The following is a 26999-nucleotide window of genomic DNA, read 5'->3' as shown; positions in this document are numbered from 1 at the left end:
ATGCTAAAAAAAACAAAAAATCACAGAGTTCTTGAAGTGTTTCACTGTACAATGTTCTGTCTGATACCAGAAACTGATTCCTGTCACATGCCTCAGTATTGTCAATTGTTTTTGTCAGATTCCTCTGGTGATCTTTAAAAGGGAGAAGGAACTTGCCAGGAAGCTGGAGTTTGATGGCCTCTACATCACTGAGCAACCTGAGGATGATGACATCAAGGGCCAGTGGGACAGACTGGTCCTCAATACACCGTATGTGGATAAAAGAATGATTTGATTCTTAACCAAAACGCTGTAGTCTGAACATTAGGTTGACTCACAAGAATACGTCTTCCAATACCCACAGATTGTCTTCCTTGATTTGATTAATATATCAATGAATTGTGTTCTTTTTTGCAGCTCTTTCCCAAACAACTATTGGGATAAATTTGTCAAGCGAAAGGTGAGTTATGTTTAGTTGTTTTTTACTTTGATGGTTGCGAAATGGGCTCTCTAGAGCATGTTAATGTATAATCTAATGTCTGTGTCTAGGTTCTGGATAAGTACGGTGACATTTATGGCAGAGAAAGAATCGCCGAACTCTTGGGTGTTGATTTAGCCTCTCTGGATGTGAGCCAACAACATGAGAAGAAACAGGAAGAACCTGACAACTCTTTTGCTTGGTTGGTAGTACAATAAAATATGCAGTCACATACTGTAACTCTTCAAAATTCAAACCCTTGATTAAAAATGGATATTAAATTATTTTCTTTGGTTTTAGGGTGACTGCCATCGACATTAAGTACCAGATCTGGAAATTTGGTGTTGTGTTCACAGACGGTGTAAGCAAACCCATATTTAATTTCTGTATTATACACTGTTCTACACTGTCTATAATAAAATACTGTACTCTAATATCCGCTGTGAAGTGAACTAACCTTCCTTGTTGTCTCTTTATAGACTTTCCTGTATCTCTGTTGGTACACGATAATGTCTTTGCTTGGGCATTACAACAACTTCTTCTACGCCTGCCACTTGCTGGATATTGCCATGGGTGTGAAGACCCTGCGCACAATCCTGTCTTCAGTCACGCACAATGGCAAACAGGCAAGTTCAGAAGAAATCCAGTAGTGTTCATTTTGCTTCAGTTTGATTGTACTAACTGTTTTCCTTCTTGTTTTCTCCCAGCTCATGATGACGGTGGGCTTACTGGCAGTGGTGGTGTATCTTTACACCGTGGTCGCCTTCAATTTCTTCCGCAAGTTTTACAACAAGAGTGAGGACGAAGATGAGCCAGATATGAAATGTGATGACATGATGACTGTACGTCACTGCTGATCGAAAAACAAAAAGTGCACTTTTTTACTTTTTCTGAACTACCCCTGAAATGATGTGTCATTTCTTTACTTCACTACAGTGTTACCTGTTCCACATGTACGTGGGCGTACGAGCTGGTGGAGGCATTGGAGACGAGATCGAGGATCCTGCTGGAGATGAATACGAGCTTTATCGAGTGGTCTTTGATATCACTTTCTTCTTCTTCGTCATTGTCATCCTGCTGGCTATTATTCAGGGTAAAGACGATGCTGGTCTGAAAAAAAAAACACTTTGTTATATTGTAGGTCATGTTATTTGGTACTAACACTGTTTATAACCTGTGCGCGTGCTGTAGGTCTGATCATTGATGCCTTTGGAGAACTCAGAGACCAACAGGAGCAGGTCAAGGAGGACATGGAGGTAAAATACTTGAGGATTACACTTCTACCTAATGTGTGCACATTACAACATGCTTTTAAAACCTCATCACTGATTTTTGTGCAGACAAAATGCTTCATATGTGGCATCGGAAGTGACTACTTTGATACAACGCCGCATGGCTTTGAGACCCACACTTTTGATGAACACAACCTCGCCAATTACATGTGAGTACTTCTTCTGCAAAGTGTGTCACAGTGTGTGCAGGTTTAATATGTGAGTTTGTGCCTTTATATATATGTGCAGGTACATGATAAAATATTATCGTGTGAATCTTTTCCAGGTTCTTCTTAATGTACCTGATCAACAAAGATGAGACAGAGCACACTGGGCAGGTCAGTCTGAAAACATTTGTACAATTGTTGGCTGGACCACCAACAGCAGGATGAGCTGTTGAGTCATTTTAGTGCAGTACCATCACTGCTGCTGAGCTTTAGTCTAACAATCTGCTTAGATTCCCGGTGACCTCTTGCTGCATGCCATCCTTTTTCCTCCTTCTCTTTTCCATCTCTCTCTCTCTCTCCCACTGTGACCGTAATAGATGTAAATGCTAATGAAAACTTTCAGTTTCCCGTTTGAATTCTTGTCTCTGCTGTTTTAGGAGTCGTATGTGTGGAAGATGTACCAGGAGCGTTGCTGGGACTTCTTCCCAGCTGGGGACTGTTTCAGAAAACAATATGAGGATCAACTTTCCTAGTCAACAAGTACTTCACACAGAACAGAGGAAAACTTACACCTATTGAACATCTACTTGTGTCCATCATTCCTGATAAGCACAAAACCACAAGTAATTGATTTTGTCTAGAAAAATGCACCTGCGACCCTGCACGGGCAAGGTGTATGGCTGATAGATGGATGAATGAAAAGGTTAATGATAAACTTTGGCAACTTCCAAGCAGAGCCAGTTTGATCACATAAAAACACATCAACAGACGGCACAAAATGGCAGTGCCTTTGATGTGTTATTGTAAGAAAATGCAAGCAAAGATAATCTTTATGTCCAAATGGACATCACAGATTTCTTAAGGTGAAGTCATTTATTTAATCTTATATTGAATTGCATACAAACGTTGCTTTTATAACCCGTTCAGGTCAGGAACATAATGTACTTCCATAATTTAGTTTTAATTTGATGAGGATGAAACTTTTCATGTGAGAATGAGATTAAGTTCCTTTGCAGTAACACAACTTGGCACATTCAGTGCACAACAGAATGTAGTGTGGGAAGTCCACTTTTCACTTTCTGTCTTTCTATACAAACAGTTTCATTCAAGATGTCAGATCATTATGTATTTCCTTTGTGATGTTGTTGTTTGTGTTTGTGTTCTTCCCTCTGTTTAGTTTTCCTCTCATTGTGTAATAGTGAACCTTAGACATTTGATTTTGAATTACCGGTATGTTATTTATTGTTTTTCAAGACAATTTAAAGTCTGGAATAATGTTACATTTTAAAATTTTGTAATTTGACATTGATAAAGCAAAGTCACACAGGTTTATCTATAGTTGAGTGACATCTGTTTTAACATATCTAGTTTTTACAGTTAAATGTCTGTTCAAGTTAACACAACATGTAACGATAGATGTTTTATTAATAGTCCCTAATGTTGTAATCTGACTGGATTAAAGATATTTAAATATGCAAGATGATCACAAGATATAAAATTGTTCAGGAAAGTACTCAACATGACCGATTCGTATTTTAATGACCATTGTGGAAGAGAAGAACTTACCACCCTGCGATCCAGAGTCGTAAAATAGTAATCAGTTGCATAATGGATTTAAAAAAGTGTTTTCAGATGTTTTCTGATAATGTTGACCTTTGACCTTTGACCTATAAAAGTGCAAAATATGAAGGAATTCCCAGGAGGAATTCTGGCAAAAAAAAAACAACAGATTTGTGAGGTCACTGTGACTTTGACCTTTGACCTTTGACCATCAAAATCCAGTCAGTTCATCCTTGTAGCCAAATAGACATTTATGCTGAAATATCACATTCACAAAGCCAAAACTATTGTGTGAAGTTAGCACGTCCTTGACCTATCACCTTAAGTCTTCAGTTTTGAGTCCTTCTGAATGTTTCTGCCAAAAAGCTTAGTCAGAGATCTTGTGTCCACAAGAATCGTGCAGAAACGCAACCATATAAAAAGTGACTGGAATTGTTTTCTGTGCTGTTTGGATTTGAAGAGGAGGGAATTAGCCCAAGAGATTAGAGATGAAACTGATTTAGACTTTTAACTTTTAATTCTGTGTATGATAAACTGAATTTATATTAAAGAGAAATGTTAAACAAAAACAGTTGAATCCTGCTGATATGTCATTTCACACAGTAGCTCTCACAGCAGCAGCAGCGTGTGTGTGTGTGTGTGTGTGTGTGCGCAGCATCATCACAGCCCATTTTCATAGCGCAATGCTGAACTGCGTCTCTGGAGCATTAAAGCTGAATAAGGATTAACGCTGAGCATTAAAACTCACATTGAGCCTGGTGCTTTTCACCCATCCGGTCCTGAAACGTCTCTCTCTGAGCCTGTGTTAGACCAGGACACGTCGCCTGCTAACATGAACCTCTCTGGGATCCACCATGGGACACTCAGGTTGTACAGTGAGTTGCTTTTCTACTTTACTAAATGGCCATTGTTACATCCATGGTGACATTTTGTGAGTTAAAATTATTTTACATCGTCAGCTTTTTAATGCAGTTGTTCAGTTCTCTGATTGTTACTTTCCAAATTTGATGACTACCCAACTTGTATAAATACTGATTGACTTTTAAATGTATATTTATACTTATATTTGATTTGTATTTTTTCTTAGAATTGAAATACAAATATGGTCTCATTTAAACTGGAGCAGTGCTGGATGTTGTTTACAGAGTTCACAGAGGTTTTCAGATGAAATACAACTTTGATAAAAGAATCTTAATTGATCCATTACAAACTGTGTTAAATTTAGTGATTTATATACAGCATATATATATGTATATAATACAGATGCATATTAAGAAGTAAATATGGAGCAGTGATAAATAATCTACACCCTGATGAAAACATAATCTCAAACTGTAGCTAAAAATACACTCAGTAGCCCAGACAACCTCAGCAATCTCCTCCAGCTTTTTTTCATCAGCTCTTGGGTTTTTAATTCTCTTATAAACTTTAATAAAATGTGTTTTTACAGTATGCACGTAGTATATGTGTAGATCCAGATGTCTGCGTGTGAACATGCTAGATCATGTGCACACGGGTCGTCTTGATTGGTCCAGACACACAACCCCAGCCCTTTGATCCTCCAACCATCTGACTGCATTTAATCTGTGGGGATGACAGAGTGACAGAGTGTTCATGCTTTAATCCAGCTGTACACTGTTCGCGCTGCAGCAATGATCACTGTGACCGTGCCTAATACTGTCGCTAAGCTTGGGTTTTTTTATTTTGGGGTGGGGGGGGTTGGGGTTATGATCAGAAATGCTTGTTATAGCCTAATTACTACACAGCAGCATCTCCTGCATGCCACCCCCCCCCCTCTGTTTTCCAGGTGGATTTATTTTCAAACAATGGAAGAAGAGGTTTCTGCAGCTCACAGCTGAGGGCACCCTCTTCGTGTGCCACGACGCCTTGTCTCCCCCTGACCAGCTGGTGCTGTTGCAGAGCAGTTGTGAGGCCATTGTGGAGGGAAAGGAGATCCTAGACCTGCCCAAGTTACCATCTGGTGGCAGCAGGGACTGTTGCTTTGCCCTGATCCTGCCCCATTACAAATACCTGCTGCTGCTGGCTGAAACTCCTGCAGACTGCAGGTCTGATTCTCACTGTGCTCTCTCTCTCTCGTTCCTGCAAATGGATACAGTCTCTAGATCTTATAGTTTTCTCATGCAATGTCACAGTATTACCAGCAATATCTTTTAGACAGGGTTAGATGAAAGGACTTATACCACTTTTTACTCTTATGGTGGTTGTTTGGTGTAGTTTCATTTTCCTTTTTCTAATTGCTATGCACATTTAAACTGGCCATTAATGGAGAAACAACATCATCCAAGTCTTAGCAAGGAGCCATAATTTATTTACTCCTGTCACATTGCACATAACCATAATGTAATGTGTAATAATCACACCACTGACAATAGAACTGAGTAGGAGGTGGTGTGCTCGACAGGGCAGGCATCTCTGAGAGACGCTAACACTGTTCATTCCAGTCCTGCAACCAGTTTTTCCAGTTCTTTCACAGCCATGCACTTCATTTGATGCATTAATGGATCAGTGGTTTCATATGTGTGGCTGTAATGACATAACCACTCTTACCTCTTTTCTTTTCAGTCAATGGCTGAACATGCTAAAAAAAGTGAAAGCGGTGAGTTAAGACGTGTTACTTAATAATAATGTATTCGTTTTTGGTGAAGGGGTTGGATCTTTAAACACTGTGCCGATCCATCCAATAATAACAAATGAGAACCACATGATGACACTAGAAGAGAAGACAGGGTGTCCTTTACTGTCAGTATAAAAGTTTGTTCCAGTGCATCTTATCCATGTTTAGATATTTTACATTGCAAACTTTTTCACAGATGAAAAGTCAGCTGAGTTAAGTCACGGTTTGTGAGGTCTGCTGCTTGCAAGGTTGAAAACTGACCTTTACAATACAAAATAATGCAAAATCGCTGTGTATATATTTATTATTTATAGATTTCATTGATGAGATCTGTGAAATTCTCTCCTTGATTAAAAAAACAAAAACATTATCATTTTATTTCCCACAGAGTCTTTCGTCTCCTCTCAGTTCCTGTAAGAGACACCAGGTGCCGCCACCACCACACATCACTCTCCATGATCTGGTGCCTGAGCAAATCCCTGACAAAGATCCAGGGACTCCCCCCATCAGTGACAGGGAGCCCCCCTCCCCAGGACCCATGACCTGTCCCTCCCCAAGAGAGACTGGTGAGTGCACTCCAACATTTTCTATCAAGTTGTAGAGTTTATTGATACAATTTTAAATTGTAAATTGCAATTATTTTTCATCTGGTCTGTTTGTTTGTGTAAATAATAACTTGCACAATGTGTGTTGTTTTTTTTTAACCGTTGAACCCAACAGGGAGGAATTCTCCCCTTACCAGGAATTACAGAGGAAGTGTCCGCTCGTCAAGCTGCCTGCGTCATGGCAGCATCAATAACGCTCAGGCGGTGAAGGCGGTTTATCTACTGATGGGAGGGGCTGCTGCGTCCTCTGCGATGGGTTACCTGGGTGCATGCTCATCTGCTAATCTGGAAGCCAAAGCTCCTGACCTCCCACTCAACACTGATTTCTCCGGCATGGGACAAGCGGGAGCTTACCACACCTGCAGCACAGCGCTCGACTCCCCTCACTTCAACAGCTTTGACTTTGAAGTGGCAGACTCAGATTTTGATTCCTTTGATTGTGGTGGGTTTACTTTCTAATGATGTGCTGCTGCTGCTGCTGCTGCTGCTGCTGCTGCTGCTGCTGCTGCTGCTGCTGCTGCTGCTGCTGCTGCTGCTGCTGCTGCTGTGAATATGGACAGTTTTGATGATGCTGAGAAACGTTACCTGATGTTGCAGTTGTGATTTGTGACAGAATCACGTCAAAGGTTTCAATAAAGTGTGGTTTTTAGGAGAGATGCCACCTATTTAGATGATATAGTGAATTTGTTTGCAAACTGTCACCTACATTATTAATATAGTCATCAGTGATGGACCAACATTATCATTCATTATGTCCAGTATTAAAATATTTTAGCTCTGTCTTTGGTCTCAACCAGCTCCCGAAGGAAACATTTGTCTATTTAGCTGCAAAATGATTCACAAAGGTGAACACTAACTTTGTGTTTGTGTACAATTAGTTTCTTTTTTTAGCGTTTTTTCACTAAAACAATGCAATTGGAGCTGTGAGAGTGATGAACCAGAAGCTACACATCTACACAATAAGCAGTTTCAAGTTGAACTGTAAATTCAAGTGATAATTCTCTGTAGCTTCATCTCTATGAGACACACCTTTGATTCATTGTCATAAAAAATATTGATCTCTTTACCACCTCAGAAATGCAGCTGACACAATCCTGGTGTTATTTTTGAATTGAGGTTCAATTCAGTAGTCAGGTCAACCCAGGTTGCAACACAATGTCACCGTGATGGGCAGTCGTATACATGAGAACGTAATAACTCTGTAACGTTAGTGTGTTAAGAGTTCAAATGGTGTCTTTCTTGTGTGAGATACAAACCTGCAGTGAGGTTTTGTGTCCTATAAGCCTGATTAGATGAATCTGCTACTTAAACCACACCTCATGGGTCATCTGGTACAATGATAACGCTATTGACGCGATCAGTGTTTATGAATAAGGGTTTGTGAAATGTAAAAATATTCTATCTATGTGTTACAAATCATATATGTTAAATATGTCACGGTTACTAATGTGAGATTTGCAACATGACACACTTGAGCAACATTTCTACATATCTTTGGAGCATTATTCTTATAAGAAGACTTTATTGTCCAATGGTTTGAAAACACAGTGGAAATTTGCCTTTGGCACCTTAATTGACTTTGAGTGGATGGAAATGGATCTGTATCAGATATTTTGTTTACTTACAGACACACTGACCTGCTAGGGCTCGTCTAAATCTAAGCATCATCCTCTTTTGTGCTTGTGCAGTGTTTCTTTTCAAGTAACTAACTGTTATGTGCTGATGTGTTTTGTTAAAAACACATATATGTTGTGATGTCTATTTGACCTCATTTAGCTCCTGTGAATAAAATCAGCATGTGGAAAAAAAAAAAAGTCATTTTACTCTTCATATTTAACATAAAAAATAAACATAATGTCCTTGTTGATGAGTGTGACATGTAAACCCTAAGACAACTGTGCTGCTAACCAGTTGTGAACCAGTGCAGCCTTATATCTTCCCTTTTCATTATTCCATCTTCAGTGTTTTTCTCTTTTCGAACCCAGATGGACAGGCACACAAACACACTCACACACATGTGATCAACCCAATTCCACAACACAACCCCTAATCCCTTGTCCCCCTTGTGTGTGGGACTGTTGCAGTGTTGGCCCTGGTTCGTTGTGGCAGCCCTGGTTCACTGTTGTCCCTGCATGGCACATTAGTAGAGGTGAAGGGGAAGAATAAAAACAAAACAAAAGGACAAAAAGATGCTAACTACGTTGCACAAACCCTACACCCTCACATGTTTGTGTAGCTACAGTAGGTGCTTTTGTACTTGCACAGACTTGTTTTTGTCATTGTTGATTGTTGTTGAATAAATGCATCCACATTGCTTTTTGCTAAGGTGTGTTCACAATATTTCCATGTCAGAAACCTGCCCTGTCAAAGATGCAATAAATCACAATGAATAATACATTCATAGTCATTACATTTGGACAGGAGTTTGTGTTTTGTTTCTGTGTGCAGGATTACACAGAAAGGAGGAATGGGGCGGGGACCGGTCTAGGCGCGCTGTTAGATGTTTTCAGTAGGGGGGGCTGCCATCTGAATGCAAAACATGCCTAACATGCCTGGGGAGCCCCCCCCCCCCAGAAAAATTTTGTGATTTTATCAGGTGAATTAAGCATTATGGAGTGTATGAAACTGGTCTGGAGCTGTGGCTGGTCTTTTTCCTTTTTTTTAATGTTTTGACCTGGCTGTTTGGGCTCCCAAGTCTGCGAGGACCATATGGGCTTACATTTGAGTTTTCAACGGGCCAGAGTGGCCCAACCAACCTGACTGGACGCGCCAGTTCTGCAGCCCCCGGCAGCCATTAGCAGCCCCCCTTGTCAGACCGACAGTCCTAACCCGGTCAAAAGAAGAAGATGCCCAAGGCACAGCCCGACCTGACCGTGTCATTTCTACATTCTCGGGCTGAACTGGCACGTCAGGTCAGGTTGGTTGGGTCTCTCTGGCCCGTTGAAAACTCAAATGTAAGCCCACAGAGGTCCATGCAGACTTGGGAGCCCAAACAGCCAGGCCAAAACATTAAAAAAAGAAAAGAAAAAGACCAGCCACAGCTCCACTAGACCAGTTACACTCTGGAGCTTAGTAGAACTCCGGTGTACCAGGACCACGGTGGCACCGGTCGGAAAAATTACAAAGTGCAGCCGCTCAGGCTGCAATCAACAGTTTTTCTACCACTTAAATAACAGAAACATTATATTCAGCACCATTTCAGCCACTCTGGCACGGAGGGGGGGGGGGGGGGGGGCGAACACTCTGACAAGGGGGGCTGCATCCCCGGCAGCACCCCACTTCCCGCGCTAACTGAACCCACTCAGTTTGCTGTCAGATTCAGTTACAGAGGCAGACACAGGAATTTTTATCACTTTCTTTCACATTGGAACATACAGGTAGGGCCTTTTTCTATCAACTTTGTGAATTACTCAGGAATTAATGATTGGATTTCAGGTAGGTGTTGACGTCCCTGCAATAAGATAATCTAAATCTGACTGGTCTGTTTGGACTTGTTTGGCCTTGTGGGTTACTGAACTAATGCTGTTGACTTGATGACAGGTCACAACATCTTCAAATACTTTGCTGTTGGCACGATGAACCTTGAGTTAGTCTCATCATTTCTGTCTTTCCACTTTAGAAAAGAGTGGTTGCCAATAAAGTCATCATGCATGTCAATTCATTTTATTAAATAGTCTAACCAGGCCTACAGAAGGTTTTCTTTTACAGATCACAAATAATAACAACACACAACACCCTGTTGAGAAAGCCTCTGTCTGCATTTTTATGCATTAGCATTGACATAGGTAGCGGTAGCCTACATCATTGTGAATAAATATTTTTTCTCTTTCTTTCTCTTTTGTGCTCTCTCGTCTATGATTTCTAAGCTACACTACCATGGAGATGCATTAAACACCATTGTAAACATATAGGCTATTAATTATCTGTAGGGAGTTGTGGAGGAACCTGTTTTTTCAGTTCAACATTTTTTCTTTAAGTACATGTTCTCAGATTAGTTTACACCTCCTCAAATCTGATTTTGCATTTATAGAAGTCCACAGCAGTTTACGATTGAAGGTCACACGGGCAGCATTAGTGAAACAATAAAGAGTGATGTGCAAGGTGCAAGGAAATTATATAGATTAAGTGCATCACAGTACATGTTCAATATACATGTGGTTCTCGTGCACAATTCACTACTTTACTGAAATACAGCTGCACTATTCTCCTTACAGTATGTACAGTAGCTATAGTATAGTAGCCTATATGTGCAAATGCTGTTTCCACTGTCCGACCCCACAGGACTGGTACAGCTCCCAGAGGAGGATTTCCCTCTCGACTCAGCTGCTGCTCTCTGCTCTCGGTCGCCGCATTCGCCTTTAGCAGCGCAGACAGTAGCCACGCCTGGTTTGGCAAGTGCAGTGGGTCGTGTTGGTTAACAGCAGTGGTAGCAGGGCCCTCCCTCTGTCTCTGCACATAAATATTCGCAGCCTGCCTATTCCAGGCATGGATGACGGTTGCACACAGACATGGCACTGCGACATTACACTCTCGACTTCAGCCTCTCCACGGCAGGTAAGAAAAGCGCGACGAGCCGCTGCTGCAGTCAGTGCATCCTGGTTGCACTCACTGCATCAGGGCTGCGTGCTGGCTAACGGGGCTAGCCTGCTAACATCACCCTGCTAGTCTGTCATTGCCCTTCAAACCAGAGCCGCTGTTATCGATTTGGAAGAAACATGGCAGATAACGGCGCGTACATGTTTAATTGTTTTGGATATACTGGGTTTTAAAAGCCGTCGCTGTGGTTAAATGTTTAATTTTAATGTCTTGTACATGGACATGCGTTGTTACACATGTAGTTATGGTGCGTTCAGTGTCGTTGCTCTGGACTACCTCAGTATCTTTCCGGCTAACAATGCGAATAAAGTACATTCAATGCTACATTCGACCCGTGGTTGTCGCTTGGGAAATGACGTATCTTTGGCCATTTTTGTAGTTTTTTTTTTTACCCCAAGTGTGATTCATATTCAGTTAGCATCATAAACTGACCAAGAGTTGAATGTTAAATTTTTTTTTTTTTTTTTTTTACAATTTTTTATTCATTTTTCATATCAACATATAGCAAAAAAAAAAAGGAAATCAGTATAATAAAATAAAATAAGAACATACAGACAATTCAACTGTATTTCCTGTTGGAAAACAATATAGCTCTACTATTGACTGTATGTTCCAAACAAACAAACAAAGACTGTTAAAGAAGAATGTTAAATTTTAAATATGTTTAATTGTATTAAATTGTTATATTTTAAATGCAATTATTACTATATTTATTTAAATGTTTATTGTGACAAAAGCAGTTAAAAAAATACGCTAAAATACTACAATATATTATGTGCAATTTCATTGATTGTCTGAAGTGGTATATAAATACTTTATAAGCAGTTAGTGGTGTTGTGTTTAAGCCTCTGACTCTGAGTGATGGTAATTCTTTTTAATAGAAAATGAAATGTTCAAATGAGCTCAGCCTTGACCAGCTACAATCTAGGCTATCTATGATCAATAATACTCCTGACACTATTACAATGTCAGGAACCATTCTACCTGCATACTTTAATACACATTGTTAAGAAGGCATTTCTATGAATAGCTTAATAAATCTTGACTTCTAATTAAACATGTTAACACTCACTGGTGTGTTGATATTTATATAGCCTATATATATGTCAACAGATAGATTAATAGTTTTTTTTCTCCACACCCTGTGCTTTTCCACAGTTGACTCCGCTTCCACGGTCCCTGCCCTGCTGTCCATATTTCATGAGCAGGAAATGACAGAGACTATTCATGACACAAATGGACATGGATACCTCGCTACTTTTGTAGGCAAGAATGGCCGGTAAGATCAGCATTTGTTCACGTTTTTTAACTGTTAATGCTTTGTTTTTTTCTGCGGTGGTTCTCTAGACTGTGGATGAAACATTTTCAGAATACCTCACATAATATTAGTTCAACATATTGCACAAACATGCACTTTAGATAGTGATGTATTGTCAAGTATCCTCAGCAAGAGTCAGCATGCTAACCAGCTAGCCCTGACTGACCTGTCTGTGAAATGACACACATTATGCACGTCACATGACACGGACTCTGATGAGTTATACGAGCATGAAGGAAAGTTGGCTGCAGTTACGATCTGGTAAACAGGGCCCTGGAATAACAGTATTTCACATGTTCTGTGTGTGTCAAACATGAAGGTGAGCCAAAACAAGACTGAAAACTGTTATGGTGGAAATGTCTTCATCAGTTCACCCACAGCTCTCTGCACTGTCATGGAGAGGAAGCTGTGTGGGTGAGATGTTTGAGTAGTTTGGTCTGAATGAACCACAAAGATTTGGTGTTGTTCTAAAGCAGCAGCAGCAGTAGTACTCACAAAGAGCCACTGTTTGCTGTTGGAGTGTAAAGTTATCACACGTCTTACAATTCGCTAAAGGTGTCCATGCTTATTCACAAAGGACCTTTTCTTTCTTTCTTTCTTCATCAGAGTGATAGAGTCCCTTATGGTAAAGGGTGGTGCGGATTAATTACCAGAAATGGTCAAAGATAATTGTTGAATTAAGCACTTTCCTGGAAGTTTCCTCATCGGGTTTTACCAACACTTGTTGTAAAAGGGAAAAAGAAGAGTTCCCGCACACATGGCCAACTTGCAGGATTTATTATGCAACGTTTCGGTACTAGACCTTTTTCAAGCAAATGTTTCAAGTTTCAAATGTGTCAAGCAAAAACATTTGCTTGAAAAAGGTCTAGTACCGAAACGTTGCATAATAAATCCTGCAAGTTGGCCATGTGTGCGGGAACTCTTCTTTTTCTAATTTGGACTTGATTGTCGCCCTCCGACGCACCTGCCTGAGAAGTGGATGTGCAAAGATTTTTGCTTTTACCAACACTTGTTGTGAAATAAAGATATTCAGAAATACACAGGAGCAGGAGGAACAAAAGTAGCATTCAGATGTGCAGTGCAGAGATCAAATGTATCACAGATGTGAGACAAAGTGAAACATTGAGTTGATAATGAAAATGTATCTGGCCTCTGCTGTTAATGTTAACTCAGTGACCGGAGATTTGGTGTCTGAGTTGTTGCATGGAGTTTTTTTTATTGAAGTGAAATTTTCAGACCATGCAAAGATTTTTTTTTTTTTTTTTTGCAAATGAAGAAACAACAAACATGAAACATCCTCATCGCTACATCTGTTTACCTTTTACCTTTTTATTTCTCAGGCTTGTTATTCTGCGTGTGCACTCCCATGGGTTGGTCACCATTGATCTGCAGTGTTATGAAGACGATAACACTGCACAACAAGACAATGTAGGTGGTATTTAAAAAAAAAAAAAAACTCAAGTACATACTTTACGTACTTTTCTGCAAAGCCAAAATAACACCTGTATGTGTGACGACTGTTACTTCACAGCTTTTAAATGCACTGGAAAAGAAGCTAAAGGTTCTCTTAAAAGGCAATATTACACGGATTAAAAGGTGAGTATCTGTTTTATGGCTTTGCTCACGTTTAAACAATGTGATTATTGTTTTTAATGCACCTTGCATGTTGCAGTAATATTGATTAACTGTGTTGTTCACCTCCCATAAAGGCTCCCAGCCCTTGTGCGAGGGGCCAAAGTTGACCGATACTGGCCCACAGCTGACGGCAGACTGATTGAATATGACATTGACCGGGTGGTGTATGAAGAAGATTCTGCATACCAAAACATAAAAATATTGCACTCACGGCAGTTTGGAAATATCCTAGTACTCAATGGAGACGTCAGTAAGTGTAAACAACGTTAATGTGACATATTTAACGTGCTACATGATCTATCCCTCGGTTAAATGTGCTGATAATGTTTGTTAATCGCTATGAAATGACTCATTTGCCTCGCAGACCTGGCAGAGAGTGATCTGGCCTACACCCAGGCCATCATAGGTAGTGGAAAAGAGAATTACGCTGGAAAAGAGGTGCTGATACTCGGAGGAGGCGATGGAGGCATCCTCGCTGAGGTGGTCAAACATAAGCCAAAGATGATCACCATGGTGGAGATATCCTTTATTGGCTCTGCACTGTTTTTTCTTTCTTTTTAATCTCTTCATCATAATGTTGACTTTACCTTACTGAATCGGTTTTGTTGCTGTTGGGCTGCTGCCATCGATCAGTGAGTCATCTGATAATGATTCCCTCATAGACGGCAGGATTAAACTTTATCAGGCAGTGTAGTTTTGCTTCTCATTAGTTCACCAGTGTTGTAATGTTTAATTTTGACATCTGATTGACATTTCCTTAACAAAGTGTTTACATTGACCAGAAGGTGATAGACGGGTGCAGAGCGCACATGAGGAAGACTTGTGGCAATATCCTCGACAACCTGAAGGGAGACTGTTACCAAGTGAGTGAAGCTGGTTCACAGCAACCTTTGTTTGTGGGAGGTAATCAACAGTGTGTGCATTATTTTCCCATAACAGAAGACATGGTCATGTTACCCTGAGTGTTGGATTGAGAGTATAAAAACATTGAGACAATATAGGATGAGTCATTGCTACAGTTACTGTATATTTAGTGTCTGAATCTGATAACACAGCACTTTACTGATCTTCTCAAGGATTTCCACTGCTCTTTGTTACTTGTCAATCAATGTTCTTTTAATGCTATAATGATGACTTGTTTTCCCAGCCATCTGATTGGTTAGTAGTCAGGCTGTCAACGAGGTTTGACTTGATCCTCTAAAGTGGTTTGGCCTGATCTCTAAGGTGGTACCAATTATGAAATGAAAGAAACTTAAGCTGAGTGGATTTTCCTCCTCTTGTGCATCAACAGATACTCGTTGAGGACTGTGTCCCTGTGCTGAAGAAGTACGTCCAGGAGGGACGGATGTTTGACTACGTAATTAATGACCTCACTGCAGTCCCAATATCCACAGAGCCAGAAGAAGGTTTCTGTATTTTCAATATAAAGTGCCTATGTAGAATGACTTCAGAAGATATTCAGACCCCCTCACTTTTTCATACTTGATATGTAAAAACTGTCTTTGCCCGTTTGTTTACATCCAATTAGATTTTTTTCTAGACTAGACTTTAATCTGCAAAAATTGCACCTTTTTATTAATTTAAAAATGACATCTGAGTGTGTCTGAGTGCTTTCTGAACTCTTGTTGTACTTGCATAACCTGAGGAGTTACATAAATGCAGTAGAGAGATGTTCTTTGTCAACCTATGTCTTTCTCTCTGAACTGGTTTTTAAAGACTCGACATGGGAGTTCCTGCGTCTCATCTTAGACCTGTCAATAAAAGTCCTGCACCCAGCTGGGAAGTACTTCACCCAGGTGAGCGTCCTCTTGAGTGTGATGACTGCAAACTGTTAATATTGGTATTGTTAATATATTCATCACAAATTTGTTCAGTGAGCAATAATTAAAAGGAAGGAGAAAACTGCAGTGGTGTCGAACAGGAAGGATGACATTTTTCTTTTGTTAACTTTATGTTCAGGGTTTTTTATGTAAAATTCAGTTTGAGTTCACTGCGTAACGTGATATGTTTTTTTCCCGTCGTCAGGGTAACAGTGTGAATCTGACAGAGGCACTGAGTCTATATGAAGAACAGCTGGGAAAGCTCTCGTGTCCCGTGGGCTTCTCCAAAGAGGTGGTGTGTGTGCCCTCCTACTTGGAGCTGTATCCTTTCATCAGGTGTAAACACAGGGACACAGTCATACAGTATTTAACAGTTTTGCAGTCAGACTTTTGTTGTTTACGGTCCTTAATTGTAACAAACCAGATGGGTTTTCTACACCGTATGGAAGAAGTAGCCTCCATTTTTCTCTGCTTGAATCCTCAGCAGCTGGAACGTGAAAGCGCTAGATCTCCTGCTCCTGCTGTAGCCTTAAAGGTGTGCTCAGACTGAACGTGACATGAAAATTACAGGTAACACGAACTTGGAAAGCTAAGCTGGGGTTTATGTCGCAACCTCACCTACTTCAAAGGTGCATTGAGAAAGAAAACTAAATGTCTTAAGAGTAGACATTGAGTTGATAGAAGAGCTTAATTGTTAGACCGACACGTTTGAGCTTGTGTGTGACCCTGAGGACTAACAGTGGTTCTTCACTGCAGCATCAACAGCATTCTCCAAAAAGTTTGCATAAATGCATCGTTATTTAGAAATAAGAGGGGAAAAAATACAGCATTGTCAAATCAGTTTGGTTTGAAGTCTGTAGTCTGTACACTTACACAGCACCACTACACACACACACACATACAAAGATCAGTCTGTGCATATGATCAGTGAGTTACAGCTGTGACTACATCTGTATTGTTGTTTTGGATCATAGGCACAGACTGTAAAACACTCCAGCGGTCATCTTGGTGTGAATAAGTGAAGATGGAAATTCACTTTCCATTCAGTCTGAGCACATCTTCAGAGATACAGTGACAGTTACATCATCCCCGATCTATTGATCCTGTTCTACCTTCATCTTCCTTCTCTTTCCTGCTCTTTTGGTTGTGTTTTACTGTTGTTTACCATTTACCATTGTTGCAGCTTACGAGTTGTATTTCATTTGTGTTACTTGATTTGGATTGTCCATTTGCATGTACTCTGAAGGAGCTGTTAGTTGATCACTGATTTGATACACTGATAATGAGGTGTAACTCATCGTAGAACAAGTGTGCGTGTGTGTTCTCTCTCGTTTTCTTTAGTTTTTTTTTTTTGAGTTATGAGCTCAAATGTGTGATAGGCCAATCTATAGACTCAGCCCAGCTGACGTGAGTCGCTTTTAAGCTCTATTTTTGTTACTGCCGCTCAAATGTGATTTGATTCTTTCAGGTTGTATCAAGGCAATGTGATCACGCCCGGAGAGACTGAAGTGTTGAAGTCCAAATATGTTTTAAAAGGGAAACAATTCCACCACTTTAATGCCGCCTCTGTGCTTGTGCTGTTTTTTTGTCATGTTTTATTAGCACCTTGCTTTCTCCTGATATATTTTAAAAAGATTTTTTTAAAGACTGTATTAGGTGCATGTAACGGACAGTGAATGTAGCTTGCATACACAGTACACAGCACGTTTACGCGCGATCAACCCTGTGGGACTCAATTACATTTATTTATTCTATATGATTTCACCAAATGCTGTTCTGTCCCACTTGAAAAAAAAGTTTTGTGACCATCTGCAATTAAAATGTTTTGGGGAAAACTGTCTTGACTTTTTTTCAAAAATGAAATGAAAAGCCTCAATATGAATCAGTGACAACTGAATTGACAACTTGTTAGGAAAAATGGTGGAAAACAGTTGTGATATTATATATTTTAAAACCAACGAGTTATGAAAATGTTTCAATAGATGGAAATGATTAATTGATAAGAAATAGTGTTACGGATAATTTGTTCAGAATGAAATTTTAATAAAACACTTAATGGTATCAGATTGATAATTGATGTGAGTTGCAGCTGCAAGTACTATTGCCTCCTTGGCTGTCAGTGCAGAGTAGTGAGCTGTCATCTTTCTTCACCGAATAACAGAAATTATAATGTCCCTTTGACTAAAAAGTTGCAGTAATTGTGATTTATTTCCTTTAGATGAGAGTTTCAGTCATTTACAATATGAACATTGAGCAGAATTAAACAGAAACGCTCTTTAACTCCTCCTTTAAATTTTATTTTATGGGTTCTGACTAAACCCAAGCAGTAAAACTGATTGAACTGGAGGTATTTATTGAGCTTGACTTCATGTTTGACATTTACTGTGTATGTAATGTAGATGTAGGTGTAAGATTTACCTGCAGAATATGGGTGTTTGTTTACAGAAGCTGAGATTTGATAACTTAATCACCATCTTGCTCATAAGTATTTAAGTGAACACTGTTGCGCACTCAATGGTGGTCAAATAACTTTACACAGGAATAAAGGCTGGAATCAAGTGAATGTATGAATACAGTTTAAAAATCAAGTGCAATACATAATTAAAGGTTTACATTCTTCATTAAGTTATAAAATTCATAAATTACTTATTAATATACACTATGTACAGGTTTTTCAAAATAAGAGTCCCATTTCAGATCAGTGTGTTTGTCGGCTTCTCCGTTGCCTGTTGACCTCGTTGAGGATCACATCCATACTGGGCTCTTCATCAGCTGTGATAGCTCTGTCGTCCATGGGGTTACCTACAACACCACACAACAGAGTTAAAAGACAATGCTGGAAGTCACTGGATCTAGTTCTGCTACTGAAACCAAGACCTTTATTAAACTGACCATGAATTTGTGATCTAATTGACACTTATTGGTTTGAAGTCTCAGTGACATTGAGAGCTTGGACTGTCTTCACTTACCGATGCCATTAATGTGATCTGAAGAGTCACTGGCAAGAAAAGAAGAGAAGGAGGATGAGTTGTTGGAGTTTGAGGAGTGAAGCGATGTCAGTCTGGTCACGGATGACTTCTTCGTCTTCTGTGTTGCAGTGCGACTCCACTCTGTGAAAACAAACACCACAAGATGAAGTCGGTGTGTAACATAGTCACCATCATTGTGCATCTATAGTGGCCTTGGATGTTGAACTTTGAAGGCAGGAAAAGGAATCAGGGGTCAAAAAGATGTAAAGCTCAGACAAATGTAAGGTTGTTACATTGTCCCCCTCTGCTGGCCTGGCCGTAATCTCTCCTGTGCTCTTTTTCCATCCAGGTGTGTGATTGCTGCGGGGCGTATTTAAAGGCGGAGGTTCTGCGCGCTCCCTCTCTCCTCCCTCTCCGGTCCTGCGCTCAACCCTCGGCCACGCTTCCTCTCGTGGGTCCGGGAGCGTGGTGCTCGCGGCTGGCTGGCAGACCTTTTGATTCGGTTTTTTGTTTCTGTTCAGGGTTTAGGTTCCGGTTCTGTTGGGGATAGGGAAGAAGGTCGGTGCCTGGTCCGACGGCCCTGTGTGGGTTGGCTGCGGTGGCCGTCCTTTCCTTTTTCCTTTTGTTTCAGTTTGCCTGCCAGTCCAGCCGCCTCCGTTGCTCAGCTTGTTTTATCCCTCCTGCTTGTAACAATAAACCTTTTTACGTGCATTTGTAACTCCTGTCTCCACACTTATGTTGCCTCCCGTGTATGTACATAGTGGTCGTTTGGGGTCGTAACAAAGGTGAACATGTCTAACCTGAGTTTTCTGCCAGTCTCATTCTGCCACAGCACAGGTAGGTCCTCCACTGCCTCCTCACATTCTCCTTCACCGCACAGTGGAAAATAAATATAAAGAAACCTACAAAGAAAAATGAACAGAAACAGCATTTTTAATCAGTTTGCACTTAACAGATGTGAGACACGAAAAAAAAAAGGCTTTATGTCTTACAAATGTCTACTTCCTGTGTTCTGCAGGAACAGTCTGTCTGGGCAAGGTCATATTTAATTTGTTTAATGTGAGTCACCTTTTACTGTGCACTGTTGTTGCAGTTACAACACAACTCTATATGGATACACTGACAGAAATGTTTGTATAGTTATCTTGCATTAAGGGCTTAACTGTGCATTACCAGACTGAAACCGCACCCTATTAAAAGGTGACATTACAACTTCAAGATATGTAGTAGTTTTGTTCTTCGTTCTTTTTATCCATAACATTGTACTCATCATATTAATGAGAGGATGAGCTCACATGTGTAAAAAGTAGTATCATGTATTTGTTGTACAAGATAAAAGTAAATAAGAAAATGATTTATTATTCAGTGTCCTTTGTCAACATCAGCTCGTTCCCAGGCCGACATCTACTGTACTTGCCAAAGTTGTACACACACACACCTTGTTTTGACAATGTGGTCAAAATGTTGGCATGTTTACAACTGGTCTGATTAGGATCTTTGCCCTGCCTCGTTTTTCCCTCTTTTCACAGCAGTGATGTCATGTTGCCAGGTTCAAACAACCGATAAACACATTGTTAACACATCGTCTGGGCTTTTAATGGTTCCCATTATCATGCAGATCGAGTAAAGAGTGAACTGACCTTGCAGGCTGTTGAAGATGGCGAAGAGGTACATGAACGCCAGGTTCACAGGTCCCCAGGCGAAAAAGGCAAAGCCCCAGGTGAGGCCCAGGAGGAGGGTTATCCCCGTCACGCTGCGCACATCCTGCATCGTGGAGCGGTGCTGCGAGTTGTGTGGGTTCTGCCTCTTGATCCGACACAGCTGGACCAGCACCAGGATGAACATGATGATGTTGAAGAGAAAGATGACGCAGAAATAGGCCACCACAGCCACGTAGAAGGCAATGTCATTTCTTAGCCAGCAGCTGAGGAAGAGAATTAAAGGGTTCGTTTTTTACATTACATTTACACTACTTTTACTTTACTACTACTAGTTGTATCTTAATATGTGTGGAGTGTTTTTAACTATGTAACTACAAATACAGCATCTGAGGAAAAGACTCACAATTCATCACTAGTCCCATCCGTAAACCTTCCATAGGAGACAAGACCGTAGTTATCCTTGTCAATCGCGATGACTATAATGACCACGACCATGGGGGCGCCCCAGCCGACCAGCGAGAACTTCAGCATGTAGCGTGATATGTAGGTGTTGAAGACTTTCACGAGGGCCAGGTACATGTGGACGGCCTCCAGTCCCATCCAGGTGAAGGAAACCAGCAGGAAGTAGTGAAGGAACCAGGCGGTGGCGATGCAGAGGCCCACGGCGTCCGGGTAGAGCGCCAGCCAGGAGTCCAGCAGGAAGACCAGGTTGAGCAGCAGCAGAGCCAGACACAGCTGGATCAGGATTTTGGAGGGAATGTCCTTACGCAACTTCCTGCAGGTGTCCAGTGATTTGTAAACAACATGAAACACAATGAACATGAAAGAATGAATCATCGTCATAAAAATGTCTGCACCAAAAAAATATTGTCTCTTATTCACTTACATTGTGAGAAAGATGTATCAGATATGGGTGATTTATCATATTATAGAAGGAAATACTCACCCAAAGGCCAGGTAGGTGAGGAGGGTGATAGAGAGGAAGATGGCCGAGACTCCACAGCCAATGAAGGTGATGAAGGTGAGGATGGTGGCCTGGAGACGACTGGTTATAGGCTGTCTGGCGAGGTCCTGGTGCAGCAGAGAGGAAGTGGTTAAAACTGGGATTTAAGATATGATTAGATTAGATTAATGATCGTAACACATAAGGGAGCGTGAGAAACTGATCTTCTTACCAGCAGGATTGCAAAACTGGTTAAATGGTTGCAGCCACAAACTGTCTCGTTGTGTGTACTGTTTTGGACTGAACAGCCATTTGGATTCCAACCACCCGACTCATCTGTCAGAAAAGACACAAAGCCTGTTTTATTCTTTGTCCAATCTCATCGACATTGTTGACAAAAACACAAATAAACTCACCATTCATCGTGAAGTCCCAGAAAACACATGTAGCCACATAATTAGCCTGTAGTCAGTGGAAAAGGAACAAGAGGATCAGTTTAGGATCTCTAACTGGACTTAGATTAGACGTGATGCATTTTGTCTCAGTGGAAACAGCTGACTCACTGGAACAGGCTCCATGTTCCTCAGGTGAATTACGACGTCGTCCGCCAGTCCTCTGATTGACAGGTTGGCCACACTCGCTCCCAGGATGCCACTGTTAAGTCTGCGTTGTCCCAGAGACCTGTCCTGTATGGTCATGATGAAGACATAACACAATTTACCACAATACAGTGTTTTCATTGGCATTTAAAAAAAAATAGAAACAGTCAGTGACATTAAATTGAAAACACAGACATTACAAATTTCTGTGTCTAATCAAAAGCCAAGAGACTAAATGTTCTCCTCAGCTAATGATGACGTATATCTCAGTCTGAACAGGACACCCATTAAATGTGTGAACCTGAAACACTGTGCTCCTCTGGTAGAAATTGAACTGGACTCTTGAGACGAGCTGTTGCTCCTCAGAGGTTAAGTTCTGCGTCAGAGTGGGAGGAAGTCTAATGGAGCCTTGAGGGACGGAGGACTCGGCTCTCACACTCCTCCTCAACCTGGCATCTCCGCGGACCTGCAATTATATCATATTCTATTATATCGTATTGCATTGTTAAGTTAACATGTAATATTGTATTATATAACCCTAATATTCATGTCATACCTGAACATTGCTCGGGTCTGAGATGGAAAAAAATGTTTCCTGAAAGTTAGCGCCATCTGCTGGCTTCACTGACAGAGCCACAGCCGGGGACAAGAGGGTCTCAGCCTGCTCGTTCAGAACCAGCTTAACTCCAACTGTTTCGACGATGTTTATAATCCTGATGAAATATAAATTAATTGGCATGAGTCACAACTGTTGGTTCCCAAACCCCTGCCTGCCTGCAGACCCTACTTCTAAGCAAAGTAGGTTATTAATTCACAAAGAAAATAAGTCATAACAAAATTTCAGTATTGAACATTACATGAAACTCAAAAAACAAAACAAAAGAGACTAACTGAAGAATCTCTGCCCAAATTTATATTTGAGAAGAGAACATATTTATGCTCCAATTTCAGTCTCTATGCTCCCCCTAGTTTGGTAATCTGTAACCAAACATGCACTATAAAAATGGTTTGAGTTGCCAAAAAGGTTGGAAACCACTGCAACAGGACAAAATATTTATGAGAACATGAAATAAATAAGTGTGTAACCTGTTGGAGGAGTCGGCCACAATCTCAGCAGGTGCACCCAGCAGATTACTGACAATGTGGACGGAGGTGTTTCCCAGAGCAAGACTGACGTTCGGGCCGGACAAAAGGTTCTCCAGCTGAGACACCAGCTGATCCACCTGGCTGGAGTTCAGTGCGGACACGTTCCTGGTCAGCTCAAGGAGAGCGTTGGCCTGGCTCTCAGCTGTAGGCAACAACATGTAAAAAGGGACACTGCAGTGAGACCATAATGATACAACAGAGATACACGACACGGCACTGAGGGGATAATGTAATATAATGTTTCAACCACTTGAGATGTGTCCACACCATGCTTCTCCACCAAGATATATGTGAATTGTGATGCCTAGATCCTGTAACTTCCCACCTAGATACACAACCCTGCAGGATACACCAAGAGTGAAACACAGCCGAAAGGGGCTGCCACTCTAGGGGCGTTCCTCAGGTATAAATGCTTAGATGCCCGGGGTCTTTCCTTCACCATCACCGCTCGGATGAGGACTGACCTTTCCTTACAAGGAAATAAAAACTTGTCGGCCGGCCGGAAGAAGTCTCTATTTCATTATTCACCAACAACAAGCAACTGAGAATTTCCACAGCAATTACAAACCTGCTTCAGTGGTTGTTGCCGGGGTGCTGGCGGTGGTGGTGGTGTTGAGGGGCTCGGCTGTTGTGTTGACTGGGGGTGAAGTTACATTTACAGGTGTGGTGGTGGTGGTGGCGGCGGTGGTGGTGTTGAGGGGCTCGGGGGTGGTGTTGGGTTGTGTGGTTGGCACAATCGGGATGGGAGTTGTAAAGGGCTTCAGCGGGCATTGCTCTGCCAGCTGGGCAACCACATTTTTTCCATTTTGACTATAAAGAAAAAAGGACACATGAACATCAATAAACAACAGGAATGAAATTTCTATCTAGTAAAATACAAACAGGTCTAACAAGTTACTGTCATGAATACTGAGTTTATGAAGATGGATTTAAGATAGTGTACTGTAGAGGAGAGGGTGGAGAGAGAAGATCATACAAACCAGGTGAGGATGGTAGAATTGTTTATTGCTGCACAAAACATGGCAGGGTGAAGGTTCAGATTCATCCACGTGAACGGGGGAGTCAGTGGATTGTCACCTCCTGAATTTCCACATATTGCTGCATGACACAAATGAGATGCTTTACAAGACACACCAGCAGTTCTTTTCTTTTTTTCTTTTGACTGTATGAACCGATGTTGACATGTTTCCCTGTGGTTAACAACATACACACCTGCTCGAGTCACCAGGCCGTCAAAACTGATCTCTGCAACGGGCCGAAACACTTCAGCCACAGCCGCCGACACGTTGCAGATGGGAACCTCATGGGAAAAGGCTAAAATCACTGCGAAGCTGTTAAGACTAGAATCAGAGAAGTCAGAGTTGCACGTGTTTCACTCGCTGTTAAAATGTCAATGCAAACAAATGGTGATTCTTACAGTAATGTGATCAGACTCACTCTGTGTCTCCGTACCCACGGGTCACCCGCGCATCCTGAGTAGAAAAGCACATTTCAGTCAATTTTTCTCAAGTGAACATATGACACATCAACACATAGTATGAAGTTATGCTTCGTATGTTTTATATATAAAACAAAATTCTGTGCAAAAAGAGACAAAGTGGATGACTGACATAAAGCTGCATTTGCCCATACAGTATTTCTGGATCATATGGACAAAATGTCAGATGATTACCTTGTATTCTTTTGCGATGATGGACAAAGGACACGATGAACTACAAGAGGACATTACAAAGCATGTTAAGTTGGTTTAAGTTTTATTGAAGCATATTAGCACAAATAAAATAACATGGCAAAACTATAACATTTCCACACAAATCAACTGATGAGTAACTGAGTGAAAAATGGTAAAACTCACTTTGTGCTTTCTGAGCTTGGAGAGCAAGGTGGTGGATCTCTTAACTTTGAAATCTGTAAAGATATCATACTTGGATTATACCAGAAGAATGAATTGATGCAAAGTGAATATTGCAAGATAAACACACACACAATAATAAGTTATGTAACTCTGTGTATCCATGAGAACTTACCAAGGACAAGACGTATGACAGGTTTACGTTGGAATCATGTACTGACAGGTGAAGAGTGTAGTATGCATCTAAAAAAGAAGCAAAAGTAACTCATCAAAGACTTAAAACCATGGATCTGATAATAATTTAGTCTCTTTGTTTTCTTGATTAAAAACAAACAAAAACTCACCAGTTTTATTGCAGTAACCAGTGCAGTTGCACCTGTTCAGACCTGTGAGAGTGAAACCACAGCAAAGATAAGGTTGAATATATACACACAATATTTCGTCTAAATGAAATTGTTTCAAGTCCTTCTAGAGCATTAACATAGTATGTTATTATTGACGTATGGTAAAAAGATTATGCTTAAATTTATGTTACAAATGAATAGCGCTCACTTAGATTACAGCCTGTTGAGTTGTCTCCACTTTCCATCTCCCCATGCTCACTGTTGAAAGATAACCACACTCAATGGCAACTTTGCACGTAGCAGTGAACAACCTCATGCAATGTTACAAAAATGTAAAGGCGTTGCTGTTAACTTAATAAGTCTGGACATTGAACAAAAGAACATGGAAAATATCAAATATCCAAAGTCTTACCATGATGAACCACCCAGGCCATGAATGCAGCTGCTATTCTCCGGTGGATTGCTATTGCACTCATTAAGCAGTGGACCTGTTCAGTGACAGAAGGTACATTTTTATTATGTGAACTCTTCAGGGAGCTCAATGTGTTTCATTAGTATTCAGTATTAATCACTCACCAGTTCTATCGACTCTTTGACCCACGACGTGGATGTCGGGGGACGTTTTACTGGCAACACACAGAGTACGGAGGATACAACATAGAGGTACTTCCTTCCTCAGCCGCAACGTCACAGAGCAATTTGTCTTTCTGAAATATCAAGTCAGCGTCACCAACCAAGAGATGATTTACAGTAAATTCAGTCACTGAACAACAATATGTGTTTTTACTTACTCTATTGCAGTTTTCCTTGTGCATGAAAGTTCAAGTCCCTGTAAAACATAAATCAATCTTGATTCACATGATCGTTCTTTACTGTTCTATAAGACAAATCTGATAGTCCAGTAACTTACTTGGAAAAGGTCAGTTGTGTTACTGAGTCCGCTGAAAAACACAGTGAGACATTTATGAATAACAAGACTGAGCAAGTCTACAATATGTCACTTTTGAAAGAAGAGATCTCGTCTGTTCTAGTCAGGTATTACCAGGAGCTTATCGTGGCCAGGCTATATGTTGCAAACATGATATCACTGCATAGAAAATATTCACAGCTCAGTTTTGCTAGAGCTTCAGCTATTCAGGCTTTACTCCTACTCCCAATACCTCACCATAATGCATGTCACATAAAAAATACTTGTGTTACTAATGTTTTTATAAAGAACGTGAAACAAAAATTATGTGGTGATTAGTAAGAACATTTCAATATGTTGTCATTTTGTACAGTAACTACACTTTGTGGCCACCATGGTTGTTGTTCATCAATGCCACTAGCCACAAATCACAAGGGATAAAGGTAAAAGGCAGGTCTGAGTTCACTATGACAACAGCACAACATGAATGACAGTAGCCTACACATGACAGAAA

At 40.7% G+C, this 26999-nt stretch overlaps 4 protein-coding genes across 6 annotated transcripts in view; 3 read left to right on the top strand and 1 right to left on the bottom strand.

Annotated features, from left to right (window-relative positions):
• The window catches only part of LOC146974543 (ryanodine receptor 1-like), a 45966-nt gene extending 41942 nt beyond the window's left edge, over positions 1-4024 (top strand). For all 3 annotated transcript variants that reach the window (XM_085798014.1, XM_085798015.1, XM_085798013.1), the window contains 11 exons: positions 119-249; positions 397-439; positions 529-659; positions 758-818; positions 937-1083; positions 1165-1299; positions 1394-1550; positions 1649-1713; positions 1798-1898; positions 2015-2066; positions 2333-4024. In XM_085798014.1, the coding sequence (XP_085654140.1) occupies positions 119-249; positions 397-439; positions 529-659; positions 758-818; positions 937-1083; positions 1165-1299; positions 1394-1550; positions 1649-1713; positions 1798-1898; positions 2015-2066; positions 2333-2428 (1119 nt within the window). In that variant the 3' untranslated portion in view covers positions 2429-4024. The remainder of the gene's footprint in view (positions 1-118; positions 250-396; positions 440-528; positions 660-757; positions 819-936; positions 1084-1164; positions 1300-1393; positions 1551-1648; positions 1714-1797; positions 1899-2014; positions 2067-2332) is intronic.
• Positions 4025-4181: 157 nt separating this feature from the next.
• On the top strand, positions 4182-7188 carry LOC146974542 (uncharacterized). Its single transcript, XM_085796833.1, has 5 exons — positions 4182-4330; positions 5263-5521; positions 6039-6072; positions 6479-6656; positions 6811-7188. The coding sequence occupies exons 1-5, from the start codon at positions 4288-4290 to the stop codon at positions 7152-7154; spliced, it is 858 nt and encodes a 285-aa protein (XP_085652959.1). The 5' UTR covers positions 4182-4287; the 3' UTR covers positions 7155-7188.
• Positions 7189-10999: 3811 nt separating this feature from the next.
• sms (spermine synthase) lies at positions 11000-17899 on the top strand. The gene is made up of 11 exons (XM_085798012.1): positions 11000-11249; positions 12450-12570; positions 13950-14037; positions 14141-14205; positions 14319-14494; positions 14609-14765; positions 15020-15107; positions 15536-15650; positions 15961-16040; positions 16270-16385; positions 16489-17899. The coding sequence occupies exons 1-11, from the start codon at positions 11204-11206 to the stop codon at positions 16517-16519; spliced, it is 1083 nt and encodes a 360-aa protein (XP_085654138.1). The 5' UTR covers positions 11000-11203; the 3' UTR covers positions 16520-17899.
• Positions 17900-18245: 346 nt separating this feature from the next.
• LOC146974540 (adhesion G protein-coupled receptor G2) lies at positions 18246-26658 on the bottom strand. Its single transcript, XM_085798945.1, has 26 exons — positions 26621-26658; positions 26489-26519; positions 26370-26407; positions 26155-26285; positions 25991-26066; positions 25787-25836; positions 25579-25620; positions 25410-25477; positions 25238-25290; positions 25055-25094; positions 24820-24854; positions 24595-24722; positions 24363-24480; positions 23951-24192; positions 23323-23524; positions 22793-22949; positions 22538-22702; positions 22201-22323; positions 22054-22099; positions 21870-21973; positions 21641-21765; positions 21098-21469; positions 20674-20957; positions 19834-19935; positions 19034-19174; positions 18246-18866 (listed from the first exon to the last, which is right to left on the bottom strand). Exons 1-26 carry the CDS (start codon positions 26656-26658, stop codon positions 18763-18765), a joined length of 3015 nt encoding a protein of 1004 aa, XP_085655071.1. The 3' UTR covers positions 18246-18762.
• Positions 26659-26999: the final 341 nt, after the last annotated feature.

This window comes from Trachurus japonicus, chromosome 14 (genome assembly GCF_045865225.1).
Source record: "Trachurus japonicus isolate A0001 chromosome 14, Traja_1.0".
In the NCBI taxonomy this organism is placed as follows: Eukaryota; Metazoa; Chordata; class Actinopteri; order Carangiformes; family Carangidae; genus Trachurus; species Trachurus japonicus.
This window is presented reverse-complemented; position numbering and strand designations above follow the sequence as displayed.